This window comes from Fundulus heteroclitus, chromosome 3 (genome assembly GCF_011125445.2).
Source record: "Fundulus heteroclitus isolate FHET01 chromosome 3, MU-UCD_Fhet_4.1, whole genome shotgun sequence".
NCBI classification, from domain to species: domain Eukaryota; kingdom Metazoa; phylum Chordata; class Actinopteri; order Cyprinodontiformes; family Fundulidae; genus Fundulus; species Fundulus heteroclitus.
Window position 1 is genome coordinate 19,160,401 of NC_046363.1, and position 15,766 is coordinate 19,176,166.

Here is a 15,766-nt window from a genome sequence, read left to right on the forward strand (position 1 = left end):
TGAGGTGTGGTTGACTCCGTTGCTAGATGTGATGCTGTCTTTGAAGAGCTGTTATTGGTTGATACAAATGTGCTCCCAGTGATCAAAGGCAAGGGCGGAGCTAAAGGAGGGGGTGCAATGGACCCCCCTGAAATCTGCCCCTCCCCTCTCAGATAATAGATATGTCACAATAGACCAGTTCACGCATGACGTCACGAGCTACATCCACACTACATCCGGGTCATGCTGGTAGGCAAAAACAGTACTGTTCTCGTCTACTACCATGACAAAACGGGTGAATTACAGCGTACTTTTATTTAGTTTATTTCTGGAATCTATACAATGCCTACGACTTGCTGTGGCCACAGAGGCATTCCAAATCGTAGGATGTAAGTTTCTTTCATTTACCGAAGGACGAAGAAAGAAATGGATATTTTCAATGAAAAGGATTCAGGCAGACAATCCCAATCGACTGTGGGAGCCATCATACCACGACATAATTTGCAGTCTACACTTCATCTCCGGTAAATACAACTTAATTTTGCACTAGTCATTGTTCTACTTAAATAATTATATAAATAAAAAATTATGATATATACTTATGTCAAAACGTAAACGTTTGTTTCATAATAATATGCGTACATGTACAATGTATGTAAACCCTCTGGCATGAGTCTGTGAAAAGGATTAATAAAACAAAAACACCAAAATAATCCTTAGTTAACAATGTTTTTTTTTTTTTTTACCGGTGGTGGGTCTTCCTCTTTGCTGAGGCGCTGTCTATGTCCGACTCCGCTTCTGTATGTTACACAAACATGGCTGAACATGTCCCAATATAAAATAATTGTAGCCGTCCAGTGATTTCAGGGGCTTTCATGCTCTCTCGTCTGTACTGGCCTGCCGTGTTTATAAGGCAGCTGTATATGTCGCTGTACGGGACACTTAGCAGCATTTCACAGACTCGCTCCGTCCCTTCAGGCTTTTGCTGTGTGGATCTGGCAATCTGATACCATCAACCATCAACTTAGTCTTATAACGATCTTGTGATATGTTATCTAAAGAAGAAAAATACGTTGAGAAATCCTCATGTCCTTTGTTTTCGTCCGCCATTGTGTTCGCCTTTTGCCTACCAGTCCTGCGCGCATGCGCGAAAAACCTGCATCAAAACAATAACAATTAATTGATCTATACAAGGTTACTCCTGCACAGTAGTTGCCACCAAGATTTGAGGCTGATTATAACTATACTTCATTATACTTTTTAAAATACGAAAGTATGACACAGGTAAATCTCTGTGTCGTCCTCTCCACTGTGGAGAGGATGAAACAGTAGAACTTGGTATCTGAAATATAAACATGAAAGAGGATTTAGGCTAAAATTTGAAAAGATTAAATTCAAGTTTAACATAATACAGCCGTAAATTACCTTACAGAGAAACAAAAATTAACAACCATATTAACAAACATAGAATTTAATATAAATAGGATTTATAGAATTAGATTTTTCTAGTGTGTGTATATACATCGATATTGAGGGAAATTTGTTTTGATCACATATCTGTTTTGATCAAATATAACTTTAATCTTTTATATTTTAATCAAATATTTTTTTCGTTTTGATCACACATTTTGATTGAAATTACTTTTGTTTGATTGAATAATAAAAAGACAAATTTCCCTTCATACCATATCATAAGAACCACACTCCAATCAGATGGTTTCAGTAATTCACACCCCCAGTTTTTTTTGTTTTTGCCAACCTCTGACAACTAGGGGAGAAAGAAGAGGAGCCAGAAAGAAGGGAGACTAAAAGGAATATGAGGAACAGAGTGGGAAAGGGAGAAAATCAGGATGATAAATAAAGCATTATTCTGATTTTTACAAACAAAACTAATATATATATGTAGCCGGGGCATTCTGTCCCAGAAGCATAGTGCTGCACACTCTCCCTCCTGCCATATATGGAGGACGCTGGGATCGTGCGCAGCTGGGGTTTAATGAGAGGCAATCAGCCTTTCCAGTTAAAAGGGGGCAAATGGGTAAGGAAAGCACATTCGAGGCAGAGGATTCCTGTAAAGGCAACCCTTTTTGAAGGCAAACACAAAGAACCGTGGACTGGTTTTTCCAGACTAGAGGCTGATCTGTTACTGTTTTAGTTGTGTTTTTATTTACTGTTTTAATCACTGCTTAGACCCTATTTTAGCTATTTATTCCTAGTTTTAACCAAATGCAGGGGAGAGTTTTTATTGTTTAGCTCCCCGGGCTGGTTTTATCTCACCTGAGGTCCTAAGCTGTCCCTGGGTCCTGTGTCGGTTTTATTTAGATTGGATTGAGGGGACTAGTGGGAGGAGAGTTTTTTTCTTTTGTGTTGTATGCACTAGGGTTTGTGGCGTGAGTGTGTTTTTGTTGGGAGACACCAAGGTGTATTTCGTTTGTTTTCTTTAGTAGTTCTCCTCCAAATGGTCTAGTTAATTCAATTGGGGTTTTTAACTATTAGCTATCAGGATTCCAGGCCAGCATAGGTGCCTGTGTTAAGGTGGTTATTCTTCCCTGAACGGTAAAACATGTTAATTGTTTTGTAAATCCAATAAACTATATTCAATTTGAACCTGTGCCTCTGTTAATCCTTGCAACCTTTCTTTGTGGTCCGGTACCTGAGGTCACATAGTAGGTGAAGGCTATAGTTACACATTCATATACAATAGGTGGCGGTATGCACCACTAATTGTTTGTTATCTGAATAAGACAGTGATTATGCAGTGTTTCTAGAATTGAAAATGTCAAAGATATGGGCGCATAGCTGACTAAAAAAGAAAACCAGAGGTGTCCCAAGTGTGATGCTCAAAGGACCTTATTTACATCCTCATCATTATTTTTATTTGTTTATTTATTTTATAGTTTTATTGTATCGTTTAACTCGCCAGTCAATTTACTAGTTTATATGTTTGACATTAATGCAGTATTTTACTGGGATTGGCTGCTTGTATAAAGCGATTACTAAACAACCGGCATTAAATAGAAAAAAAAAGGTAGAAAAAAACCCCCGATCTGGACAGCATCGCTGCTCAGTGCACACCTCGCAGCTAAAGAGAAGAGAGCAGTGTTGAAGAGTAAATTGGTCCTTTGATCACGGCGCAAGTACACGGACTTTGAAGTGTATGTATCTTTTTCGGGACGTTCTAAAACGCTTAACGTGAAAAAGCTTAACGTGGCTTAAGGTAGGAAAACAACGAGGAATCATCACCAAATTTCGCATGGCCATATCTTGTTATGAAGACCTAAGCCTGTCAAAAAAAATAAACCGAAATCCAACGATTATAGAAGATATCTCACATTAACGTTTTCTTCTTCATTGGCGCCTACGGCGAGAAAAAGGCTTATCGTGGTTTAATGTACCTAATCAACGATTAATGATCACCAGATTTCTCTTTCATATTGCTCCTAATAAGCACATAAAACTGACAAAATGTCAAACCCAAAGTCCAATTATTATGGACATTATCTAACATTAAGCGTTTCTGCCTCATTGAGGCAAAGGAAAAAGCTTAACGCAATTCAATGCAACTAAACAACGCTCAGTGATCACCAAATTTCTCTCATATATTGCTCCTCATAAGTACATGAGACTATCAAAAAATCAAAACCAAAGTCCAATTATTATGGACGTTATATGACATTAAGTATTTAATAGAGGCTGGCTATATGAAAAAACTGAACGTGGTTTAATGTACCTAAACAACGTTCGGTGATCACCAAATTTCTCTCTCATATTGCTCTTCATAAGCACATAAAACTATAAAAATATCGAACACAATATGAAGAGAAATTTGGTCATCATTGATCGTTGATTAGGTACATTAAACTACGTTAAGTTTTTTCACGTTAAGCGTTTTTCACGTTAAGCGTTTTAGAATGTCCCTCTTTTTCTCTGCGCGTCTTGGTGCTTTTACGCACCAGCCTGGTGAGAAGCGCTTCGTGTAGTGATCAAATGCGAAGAGATGGCATCACAAGCGGACTTCTAGATGACCATTTACTGACATTATCATGCAATACAGAAAATACGCTAATCACACTTTTTAACATACAGACATTCTTTGTAAATTTCTCCAATTTTTATTCAGTTAACCTTTCCTGCTTCCGTCCGCTGACCGTAGGCGGGAAACGTAGGGGAGATGCTTCCTCCAGGGCCAAAGTTGTTTCTTCTTCGGGGTTAACTCTCACACTTGTGCAGTTCGGAGTGAGTAACGACAAAAACAACAAAAAACAACAGCACTAGGACATGGAGGTAACCAAGAGATGTGGCTTTTTAATAATCTTGCTGCACAAACATCACGGTGCATATGGACTGAACCCAGTCGCCGTCTCTCTCTCTTTGCCACTCACACTGCCACTTATCCGCTCTGTAGGCTCCGCTCTTGCAGTACACAGCGCCCCCCGCTGTCTGGACGAGTGTTGTCAACACGCACACAGTGAACACACTAAAGCTCTCTATCATATACCACAGGGCACGTCCTGCAACACCATGCAACACATATTCAATATTTTTTTCCCCAATTTTTATTTATCCTCAACAGAATTACGTTACTAGAGCCGCGTCTTAAACCTGCCGAAACTGAAATTTATTAATTTCCCTCTATGGGGATTATAAAGTTTATCTCATCTATGTATCAATAATTGTATGATTGTTAAAAAAAGTGTGTGTGCTCAGCCAAACAGCTCTCTGTTTCTACCATTCTCCCTACTTACGACACTTAGGCTCACTAAAACTCCTCCTCACTACTCCTAAATTTTTTTTCACTTTAGGAGCTCTCTTGAGGACTAAGATGCTTTGTAAATAAGTTTTATCTAACTGAAGAAAAATTCTAAGAAAAATCATAAGAGTTTGGGAAAGTCCTAAAATGAAATCACTAAGCGCTACTTTTAGTCTTAGGATTCTTCGTGAATATGGGCACCCATTCTACTTTTAGAGACTCTAGGAACCACCAGCAGACCTGCAGTCTGAGAGCAAAGTGCTCTGTTGGGAGCATACGGGGTAATCAGAGCTCTGATATATGATGGAGCTTGATTATTAAGGGCTTTATACTTAATAAGAAGGAGAAGGAGAATTTTAAATTATGTTATTGGTTTAACAGGAAGCCAATGAAGGGAAGATAAAATTGGAGAAATATTATCTCTCTTTTTTCATTTTTATCAAAACACTTGTTACAGTGTTTTGGATCAGCTTAAGGCGTTGAACTGCATAAATAGACATACATTTCAGTAAGTTGATAATTTTTTGGTTGTAATCTTCTTTTTTTTTTACTTTTCTTTTGCAGCAATATAATTCTCCAAGAAACTTAAAGGAACTCATATAAACTTTATGTTGGGTCTACATGAGCTGAAATGGATGACTAACAGTTGTCCTGTCAATTGATTCTCCCACCTGAGCTGTGGCAATCTGCACCTCCTCCAGAGTAACCGTTGCCTGTTAAACATCTCCACAACTGACCTATGGGTTGTGTGCCTTGCTGTTCATGAGGTTGTTTGTTCAGTAATGTTCTTTTACAAACCCGAGAGGTTTTGTTAGAGATCAAGCGGACTCTACCATTTGGGTGATGTCAGAAGGCAGTGAGTTGGATTCAATGGGTATCAGAGGAAAGGAGGCCTGATACAAATGCAAGCCACACTTTTTGGATTTCTATTTGTAAAAAAATGTGTACCAAGCTTTATACTACAGCCCAAACAAAGGCCTTGTAATGGCTTAGATAACATGCAAATTCAACCAAAACAGGTCCACCCCTTAGTAATGGGCGGTCGTTAAAGACATTAAGCCAGCAGATTGAACCGAAACTGGTCCACTCGCCTAAGAGGAGGAGGCCTTAAGGTCCAACTCTCAAAAACTTACAATACAGCTATAGAATTATTTCCGGCCAACCATCACCTTAACTCTCGCCCTCATTCGGGTGATCAAAACATCCTTTAACCCAAGCCAATAACAACCCTAACAACTTCTCGTTACAGAGGAGTGGACCAGTTTCGGTTCAATCTGCTGGCTTAATGTCTTTAACGACCGCCCATTACTAAGGGGTGGACATGTGAATTTGCATGTTATCTAAGCCATTACAAGGCCTTTGTTTGGCAGTAGTATAAAGTTTGGTACTGCACATTACTCCAGACTTTTTGAATTGAGAAAGCTTCCTGGAGAGAAAGCGAAACGTCTTCAACTACGGAAAACAAGTCCAGTTGCTTTGTTCTTTACTGTTTTAAGAGTGTTGTTTTATCATGTAGCAATATCATTTTATTTTAATTTTCATCTCTAGTTGACAGTTTTTTTTTTAAGATGGGGGTATGCTATTGATAAATGCATTATGGTTAAAAACTACACAGAGATGCAGATATACATACTTATAAATAGAACTACATGAGGACAGACATTCCAGCTGAGCTGTTTCATATTTTCATGTAAAAAAAAGTAGCAAAATTTAACTTCGGAGGTTCTTTATTTAGGGTATCTCCTTTGTGATAAATTTGTCTTGGACAGGGTATAGCTGCTGTACAAGCACAGTTAACATGTTAGGATTGCTAAAGTGCTAAAAATAATATTTGCATAAAGTACAAAAAAAGTTTTAATGTAGTATTGGACGAACTGCTAGAATTGCCAGCGCAGAGGTGCTTAGTCTGTGGAAGGTTGACGTGGCAAAGATAAGATGTGCAAGATGTGGAGGTCCACATGAATTTGGAAAATGCGATAAAGATGCCAAAATCAAATGCAACTGTGGATGAGAGCTCAGTGCAGTGTCTGGTTGATGCCCAATACAGCGGGAAGCCAGAGAAGCTCAAAGCATCAAAATAATAGAGAGAGTATCATATGTTCAAGCACTGAAGAGGGTGAGAAAAGAAAACCCAAAATAAAGAAAGTCTATAGAAGAAGGTCTAAAAGATACAACTCAGAACGCCAGGAACTTCCAGAACTGCCAGTTGCCGGCAACAAATGCCTATACATGTAAACATAAATGTCAAATGAAAATACAATGATGGTAAATAAAGAAAATGTTGTAGCATTTATGTGTGATAATGTAAACGTTACATTACAAATGAAGAAGACAAGTAATAAAGGCAATAGTGACAGCAGCAGGGAGGTTCTCACACATGAAAGAAATCCAAGCAGGTCAAATCCAAAACTGATACAACAGAAAATGTCCAACAAAAGGATCAAAGCGTTACTAATGGTTCTACATATTCTTCGGTGGAACGCCAGAGGTTTAATAGCCAAGGGACACGAACTAAAACAATACAGTCGTGAACTAGAAATAGTACCAGATATAATATATGTGCAGAGATATGACTAAAACCTTAGTTAGATTTCAGCGCAGCAAGACAGGTCTGAAGTAATGATGGTGGAGGAGGATGTGCCACTTTCATTAAAGATGGACTGGCTTACAGAAAAATAGCACAAACCCCAAAGAACTTACATGAAATAATATAGAAATATTTAATTTGAAGAAATTAGGAAATATTTATATAATACACTTTTTAAATCCATGTAAATATCTTGAAATTGAAATGTTCAAGGAAATAGCAGGGAAACCACATAGTAGAGAAAAATGATGTGGAGATTTTAAGGCTCATAGCCTTTGGGGCATCAGGCAGACGGACATTAATGATCATTAGTTGGCCTTACCAAAGGACGGGGTGCAAGATTTAGTACAAATAAATGTACTGTCTCATGTCTCGAAATGGGAAGTTAGATTGGACTCTACATCAGGGAGCGATCATTTTCCAGTGAGTATAACAATAAAACAATATATTCGGACAAGAGAGATCTATGGAAAGAAATTTCTTCCAATATTGTTGCAAGCAAAATCCATTTTTCAAAAATGGCAATTTGAAAACACGTTTCAAAAATGGAACTTTTAAATCAAACTTGGACACAAAGTTAAGACGTGCTTCTTTTGGTCTGTGCTCGCCTGACGCCTGCATAAACAACACAGGATGCTGAAGAGAAGAGAAACAGTCCAATACATTAAGAATAACAGATAAAGTTAAAAAAATCTTGGATAGATTTAGGATTAATATTGAATATCTCATGAATAATTCTGATAACGTGCTGTGAGAGATAGAGACGCAAATTGCTTGAAAAATAGGCCGTACAAAACAAGTTAGACCCTGTTCCAAATGTTCACTTATGTCAAAATCTCTGGGATCGGTGGTATTGATCCACATGAGTATGACTGAACAAATGATTTACAGGACCTGCTGCTGCCCACTGCCATTCTCAGAAGCTGAGCTTGATTTCTACCTCGTCAATGGAGTTAGTTTTCAAACCAGCTGAGAATTCAGAAATGTTAAGTCTTAAAGGGTTTTCAGGATCTCCAGATTTTTTGTCTTCAAGAGAAAAATGTCATCATCTCTGAGATATGTAAACAGCACACTTTCACTTCACAGCGCTCGTCTTCTGCTCCGCTGTCTGCCAGAAAAATTTGTTTGAAACTATTTTAAACCTGGCTTCCATTCTGCATTTATGTTGGAAATATTTAGGGGGTTGTCGGTGAACTTATATATAAAGCATGGGTTTTCTCAATCCATTTGTCTAGCTCTCCCTCACCATACATAGGTGAACTCAGTTTATAGTGTGTTTTATGTAATTATTGTAACTTTCATCTGAATTCAAGACAGTTTCATTCCTGCTGTGACCACTGATAAAAGCAAAACCAACCAAATCCTATCTTACCTGGTTCAGTTTAAACAAACACACAAAGTTATTTTTGTGAACAAACTACTGTTATCCTATTATCCTTTTTGTCTGTGCTAATTAAAAATCTAGCTCAGCTACTGCGAATGGTGCTCAATTATGCTCATGTGTATCAATGCAACCGACACTAGAGATTTTGAGATAAGAGAACATTTGGAATAGGGTCTAACTCGTTTTGTACGGCCTATTTTCAAGCACTTTTTGTCTCTATCTCTCACAGCACGTTATCAGAAACAGCAATGTAAACAAAAGCCGCTGCCCCGGAAAATGACGATTGCATCTCACTGATTATTTTAGTGAGCACAGTAGGCTACACAAGAAGACACGGACAGACTCCAACTTCAACTTTCTGAAGAAAAAAAGATGAATTATCTCTCTGTCTCTCCTCACTCAAAGAACAAATGACAGATTGTTTCTTATTTATTTTTGCAGAATTCATGAGACTGTTTAATATTAATCCTAAATCTTTCCAATAGTATTTTCACTTAATGTATTTGTTTATTTAATATATTTGTTTGATTTCAAAGTTCCATTTTTGAAATGAGGTTTTTGCTTGCATTAATATGAGAACAAATTTCTCTCCACAGAGATCCATATTAACGAGTTGGTTCTTTAACAGAGCTAACAGGCAGAAATGTAGAATCAACTGTGAGAAGAAAGGTTACATGATAACACTGGAAGAAACCACAGAAGAATGTAACAATCAGGCAACTGAACACATTTTTACTGCCACAAAATCTAGCACACCACAAACAAGGTAAAAGGTAAAAAAAAAAGGAGTGACGAATGTGACAGAGTGGCCAAGGAACGTAACAAGGCACTTAAAACATTAATAACAAAATATATCAGAACTGAAAACCTTATAGACTGTAACGTTGTTCCTCAAAAGGCACAGAAATAACACTTCATTATTTTTGGTCACTGAGGACAGGGATATACTAGTGCTAGCTCGACATCAGGAGATATTACTATTCAACAAAGATAAAGTAGATCTGCTAGGTAAGACTTTGCTGCAGTTTACAGTGGTAAATGTCTTGCAAATATGCACAGTCAGCAGAAGGTTCAGAAACTCAAAGAACATAAAATCATGGGGGAAAGTGAAACGTTATATGTCAACACTAGTTATGGATATAACCACAAAAGAACTTAAAACTATACTGAAAAGAACAGGAAACTCCGCTCCAGGGGATGATCAAATATGAAACTGTTTCCGGAAGCAAGATTAAATGTAACATTAAAACCGTTTAATGAAATATGGAAAGATGGTTAACGTCATAATATTTGGAAAAGTGGGTAAAATATTGCCATTTAATATCCCAGGAAAGGTCCTACTAAGACTGTGAAGGCCAAAACCATGGCCACACCTCAAAGTTGGTAACTATTATGCACCTTCATTTATTTACAGACCTTAGTTTGTAATACGATTATTGACTGGTTTAAATGCAATTGTTCTATTTTTAAACGCACAAATTTAGTTCACGTGTGTATTTCTACCCACTCAAATCCAGTGGTTTGTGATCATTATTAAATCTTGTTTCTTTTACCAGTCTTACCCTTCATGATGCCTGGGAGTTTGCCCTGACAGAGATGGCTGGCAGGGCTCAGAGTACCTAAAGGAGGGCTAAGTGGACTGCACCACCAGATCCTGTTGGAGAGGGGGGGTTTATATTTACTCATGTTAAGTTTGCTGTGTGATCAGATCCTTCATATGATGGATGATGTGCATCAACTAGCTACACAGATCAATTTCAATAACAACGCAACAGTAATTTACACTTCTTTAGCTGCATTGAACTTATGGAAAGCTCCAGTCATGTACCTCAAGAAAGGGTATTGTTTTCATTAATATTATACTCATTAGCTTATACAGCTAATGATTGTAGTAACATGGAGCAAAACCAGTGACAGCAGGTAGATGATGAGAAGGCCCATGAAGGGTCCTTCAATTTAGCCCCGCCTCCGACTGCAAAACAGTGCCAGCTTGTAGTGACATCGTAGCTGAAGGAACTCTGCAGTGACAATGAAAACATCTCTAATTGCAAAAAACTGCAGCATAAAATGAAAATATCATCATATGTTTTTACTTTCTAACAATGTTTTTCTTTTCCATCTCTAATTTTTCAATGCCAAATCTCTTTTTCGATGTCATTGCAAGTGATTTTTTAATGTTTCATTTTACAATGCCACATTTCTTTTCAACATCGCTGCAAGCTGTCACTATTTTAGCTCCATAAAAAAAACTAGCTGTTTTTCTTTGTTTGAAAAAAGGGTTGCATACATTTGGTTCTTTTTTTCAGATTTTACAGCCCAACATCTTTCACAGTAGGGAATTGCATGAAGTGTGATTCGGCCTAAATGGTTAAATGAATTCTTTCCAACATAAAATCAAACTAGACAAGGAATGGAGATTACATTCTGAGACGTTGCAAAACAATATTAAAAGCAAAGAAGAAGAAATGGTTGGGAAATAAAAAGCTATTTGATATATACAGTAGCATTTACATTGTACAGGTAAAGTGTTCGTGAAAGCCTCACACATCAGCGTCAGAGACCGACTTGTCTTTGCTCCGAATAGTGACCATTGAGTTTGTGTAGGTGTAAGAGCGGGACACCTCCTCCTGGAAGGCGTTCTCCAGCACCTTCAGGATGGATTTGCGGACTTTATCCTTAAAGTCCTGACCCATGAACACGTACAGCAGTGGGTTCAGGCAGCTGTTGAGAAAGGCCAGGCTCGTGGCGATCGGGCTTCCGATTATGAGGATGTGGCTCATCGTCACGCTTGAGTGATTTCTCATGTGGTTCACCATCTCAATCAGGCCCAGAATGTGATAGGGAGCCCAGCACAGGAAAAACGTGATGATGATGGCAGCAATTATCTTGAAAGGACGACTTGACTGGCTGGCCAGTGTGCGGTTTCGTCTGAGGTGGTGGATTATGATGGCGTAGCAGGAGACGATGATGGTGAAGGGGATGACGAAGCCTAGGAGAAAGCGTGTAATGGTCATGGCCTTGTGGCGGAAAAGTTGCAGCGCGGCCATGGATTGACTTTCACTGTCGTCAGACAGAGCAAAGTTGTTGAAGCAGTTGATGATCTTCTCATCCTCGTACGACGGCCCCGTGTCCCTGAAGACAAAATATGGAGTGCTGAGGATTAAAGCCAACGCCCAGACGCACAGACTGATGCAGGAGGCTTTCCGTGTGTTCCTGTGGTTCTGAGCCCAGACGGGCCACACAACAGAAACACATCTGTCCACGCTGATCACCACCAGAATGTAGACGCTGGCAAACAGGTTCAGGAAGCTGATGGTGGTGTTCAGCTTGCACATGAACTTGCCAAACGGCCAGTGGAAGTCCATGGCTGTGTACGTCACGCTCAGAGGCAGGAACGCCGTGAAGAGGAAGTCAGCCAAGGCCAGGTTAAGGAACCAAACTGTGTTGACCGTTTTCTTCATCTTGAAGCCGGTCACCCAGATAACCACTCCATTCCCGAGCACGCCCAGCACGAAGGCCAGAGAGTAGACGATGAGGGACATGATGTTGAGGGACTGCCTCAGCTTAGTGGGCTCATCTTTGTAGCTATGATCATCCCTGTATTCGTAATCGCCGTACAAGGAGTCATTGTTGGTTATATCTGTGTCATTGCTGTAATAGTAAGAAGCAGTCATTACATCCATCATTGTTGAAGAACCTGCAAGAAATGACAAGATGTTAGGTATTGGTGTTAAGAAAGTAAGGAAAAAACAACAGAACAATTTAAAGGAACAAGCTAAATAGCCTCTAACTTTCATGCCTTCAGATTCAGATTCAATGTATTTTTTACTTTACCAACAAGGCTAGTCTGATTGGATGTAATGTAAACGTACGCTCAGTTGGGGTAGGGTTAGGGTGTTCTTCAAGTTCACTAAGATACTTTTGCAAGGCTGGAGACTGGTTGTTGTAATTAAGTGTTTTACTATAAAAAAACGGAATATTAATTATAATTATAACGTAAAGCTATGTTACGTTTCTTGAAAATAACCCAATTACATTTTAAAAAAGCAGTAGGTTTGTCAATGACTAAACTTGTACAAAGACTTACAGATCTCTTTTGTTTGTGCCTTGCTTTCACACAACAATGTTTCAGATGATTAAGCAAATTTTATTATTAAAGGTAACCTGAGTACAAAGTTCAGTTTTCAAATGGTGATTGCTTAAGCTATCCAAATGTATGTGCCCCCACCCCACTCCCGAACACTTTATATATATAAATATACGTTCACAAGCTGAATTTCATTTTACCATGTCCAGATTATTCCAAAATCTTTGGAAAACAAAATCTGTATCCCTTAAAGGGGACATCATGAAAAATCCAAATTTTTAGCTGTTATATACATTTTGTTGTATACTTAAAATTTCTTGGAAAGCAGGACATTTTAATATAGTCTGTCTTGATGCTGCATAGATATCTAAGAATTACATCACAGTATTTGCTGCTAAACAAGGTCACAAACTTCTGGCTAACCAATTTCATGACTCCGCCATTTTTATTTTTTCCGGTGCAATTTTGTTTTCCAACCTCAAGCATACTGAATCTACAAGTGTATAAGTGAAAATCTTTGGTTGTTGGGTATATTAGCCCACACAATTCATTACTTTGTCTCTTAGCGTTACAAAAATGGCCGAACGGGTGGAATTAAATGCTCTGCGCAACAGAAAGGGGACTGGGTATGAAGTGCTTTCTTTAGATTTAAAGAGACAGCACCAAAATGAGTTGACGATTTAATTGTGAAAAGCAAGACATCAAAAAGCATGATACTGGATATCGCCTTTAAACAAGACATGTCTGACAAAATGACCAAAGCAACAAAATATCAGAGAGCAACACATCAAACCAGTTTAAAGAACTTCCAGAACCAGTGAGGTACTCAATCCTTTTTGTGTATCTTATGCAATCAGTCATATGATAAATACTATTAATAAACTCGTAAAAAAGTACAACATTTAATGCAACTGAAGTTTATCTTTAATATTAATGGCTTGATATTATTTTTGCAATGAGGTTCATAACTAGGTAAAAGCAGAATGCAGGTACGAGTCGGGTTAAAAGCCATTTATATTGTTGTTAATATTTTATAGTTAAGAAGTGTGGCAATGTTGAAACATTCTAGTTGTTAGAAACCATTGTTCTAAGTTATAAATAAACCCATATATATATGTTATAAAATTTAAAAGGGGTTCTGGGTAATCTTCAGAATGACAGCTTTGTCATTCATTATGTCAATGAATGTCAATGCATTAAAACAGAAAATTATGAAAGTTACATTTTGGACCCATTCTGTTGGGATGGGGGAAGCCAGAAAATATTTCTTTCTTGAAAGGGGAGCCTTTTAAAACCACTGCTGTAGCTGATGACATCTGAACTTCCTGAACAAGACATTATGGTCATTGGTTCAAGACATTAAAGCTCAGACGCACTTGGGTTGTGCGTTAGGTCAGTGATCATAACCACACAAATCTACCACTAATCTCCCAGAATATCACCAAATTGAAGGTTTTGGAGTTGCCTATCAAATGTCCTGCTTTAAATCTAGATAAGGGCAGTCATGCTTTAAAAAAAACCCTAATGTGGCAGAATTAGACAAATTATGCATAGAAGAGTGGACCCGAATTTCTCCAAAAAGATGTGAAACCCTGATCTCTTGACAGCAGTGGCTGCCACCAAGGTTGGCATAACCAGTTATCAGGTTTGGTGAGCGCTAGCTTTTTCACACAGTGTCATGCTGGATTTGATTTGCTTTTCATGTGAAGACCGCACTTTGTAATTACTCTGGTTTTCATGTAAAAGACAAACAACAAAAACCAAGAGAATTAATTATGTGCTGAAATGCAACTGCAACAGCATGCCTAATGAAAGAGGGTTTAAGCAGTGGATGTGGGAGCCTTTGAAGCTTTGAATCGGAGCTAACAATGAAACTAATTACGGCCCACTTCTAATGTTCACAAGGGTATTTTTATTTTTATTTTTAATGATTAATGAGCATAAGGGAAAGGATGGCCAACCAGGGGGGGATATATCATCATCCTCACCACCTGATATGATCACCTGAGAGAAAATAATATTGTTATTAATAGGCTACAACCATACCCAAGAACGAGTCTACCAGTAAATGCAGCTATTTTCAATATTACAATGAAAAAAACCTCAGTTAATGTATTATATTACTCAGAAGTTATGTTCTTCTGACTTTCTAACTCCCAGCTCGTCTAGTTATAAAGTGTATGGAACATTTTGACTCCCCCAGCTAGAGGCTGGCAGTCGCTCCGTGCAAATTCTCAGTTATCCGGGTCATCGCAACCGCAAACAGGCTTAAAATCGGAGGCAACCGGGCTGTCGTTCAGTCCTTTCAGTTCCCTGTGAGCGCATATCTAGACCAAAAATGAAAACATTCGTGGAACTTTCCTCCCCGCGTCACTGGAAAATGAAAAGGGTCTAAAAACGCGTTCAGCAGGAGCGCACGGAACAAAAGCAGCAGTCACTCCGTTGTTGCGTTCAAATCTGGCATCAAAGGGGAACCGAGCCTCTCCGCAGCAGCCGCACTGCAACCAATCCTCCTGAGGAGCGCGGCTATGCAGGCTTGATAAGCGCTCAGTTAATTCCAAGTCATCCTGGATGAGCACTAAAAACTCAATCTGCAAAATAATCTCTTTTTTTTGTCAGTAAAAATAAGTGCTCTGACACAGTAGCCTACATCTAATTCCCCGATCCTTTAAATGAGATCGTTGATTTGAATTGCTCTCCCCCTTTTTAAATCTAAAACAAACAAAAACGAGTTTTAGGCTTCCTACCTTGTCTTGTCCAGATCAGTCAGATGTGTTCAGCTTCCCAGACAGCTCTGACTGGTTGCTTAAGGGGAAACGTGGAGCTCAGGTCTCTGACACCCCTAAAGTGTTTGACATCACATCGGGGCGGGATGTCTCGGAGCAGGCAGCCTCACCATCTGCTGAGCAGGAAAACTCTGTGCGCTCTCAGTGCTTACGCTTTGCAAAAGTGCATTCCTACAGACATCTGTGAAGTCAT

The 15,766-nt window shown here is 38.7% G+C and overlaps 1 protein-coding gene across 1 annotated transcript; it reads right to left on the reverse strand.

Moving 5' to 3' along the window:
- Positions 1–10,940: 10,940 nt before the first annotated feature.
- LOC118557789 (chemokine-like receptor 1) lies at positions 10,941–15,649 on the reverse strand. The gene is made up of 2 exons (XM_036128127.1): positions 15,535–15,649; positions 10,941–12,397 (listed from the first exon to the last, which is right to left on the reverse strand). The coding sequence occupies exon 2, from the start codon at positions 12,384–12,386 to the stop codon at positions 11,241–11,243; it is 1,146 nt and encodes a 381-aa protein (XP_035984020.1). The 5' UTR covers positions 12,387–12,397; positions 15,535–15,649; the 3' UTR covers positions 10,941–11,240.
- Between the last annotated feature and the right edge of the window lie 117 nt (positions 15,650–15,766).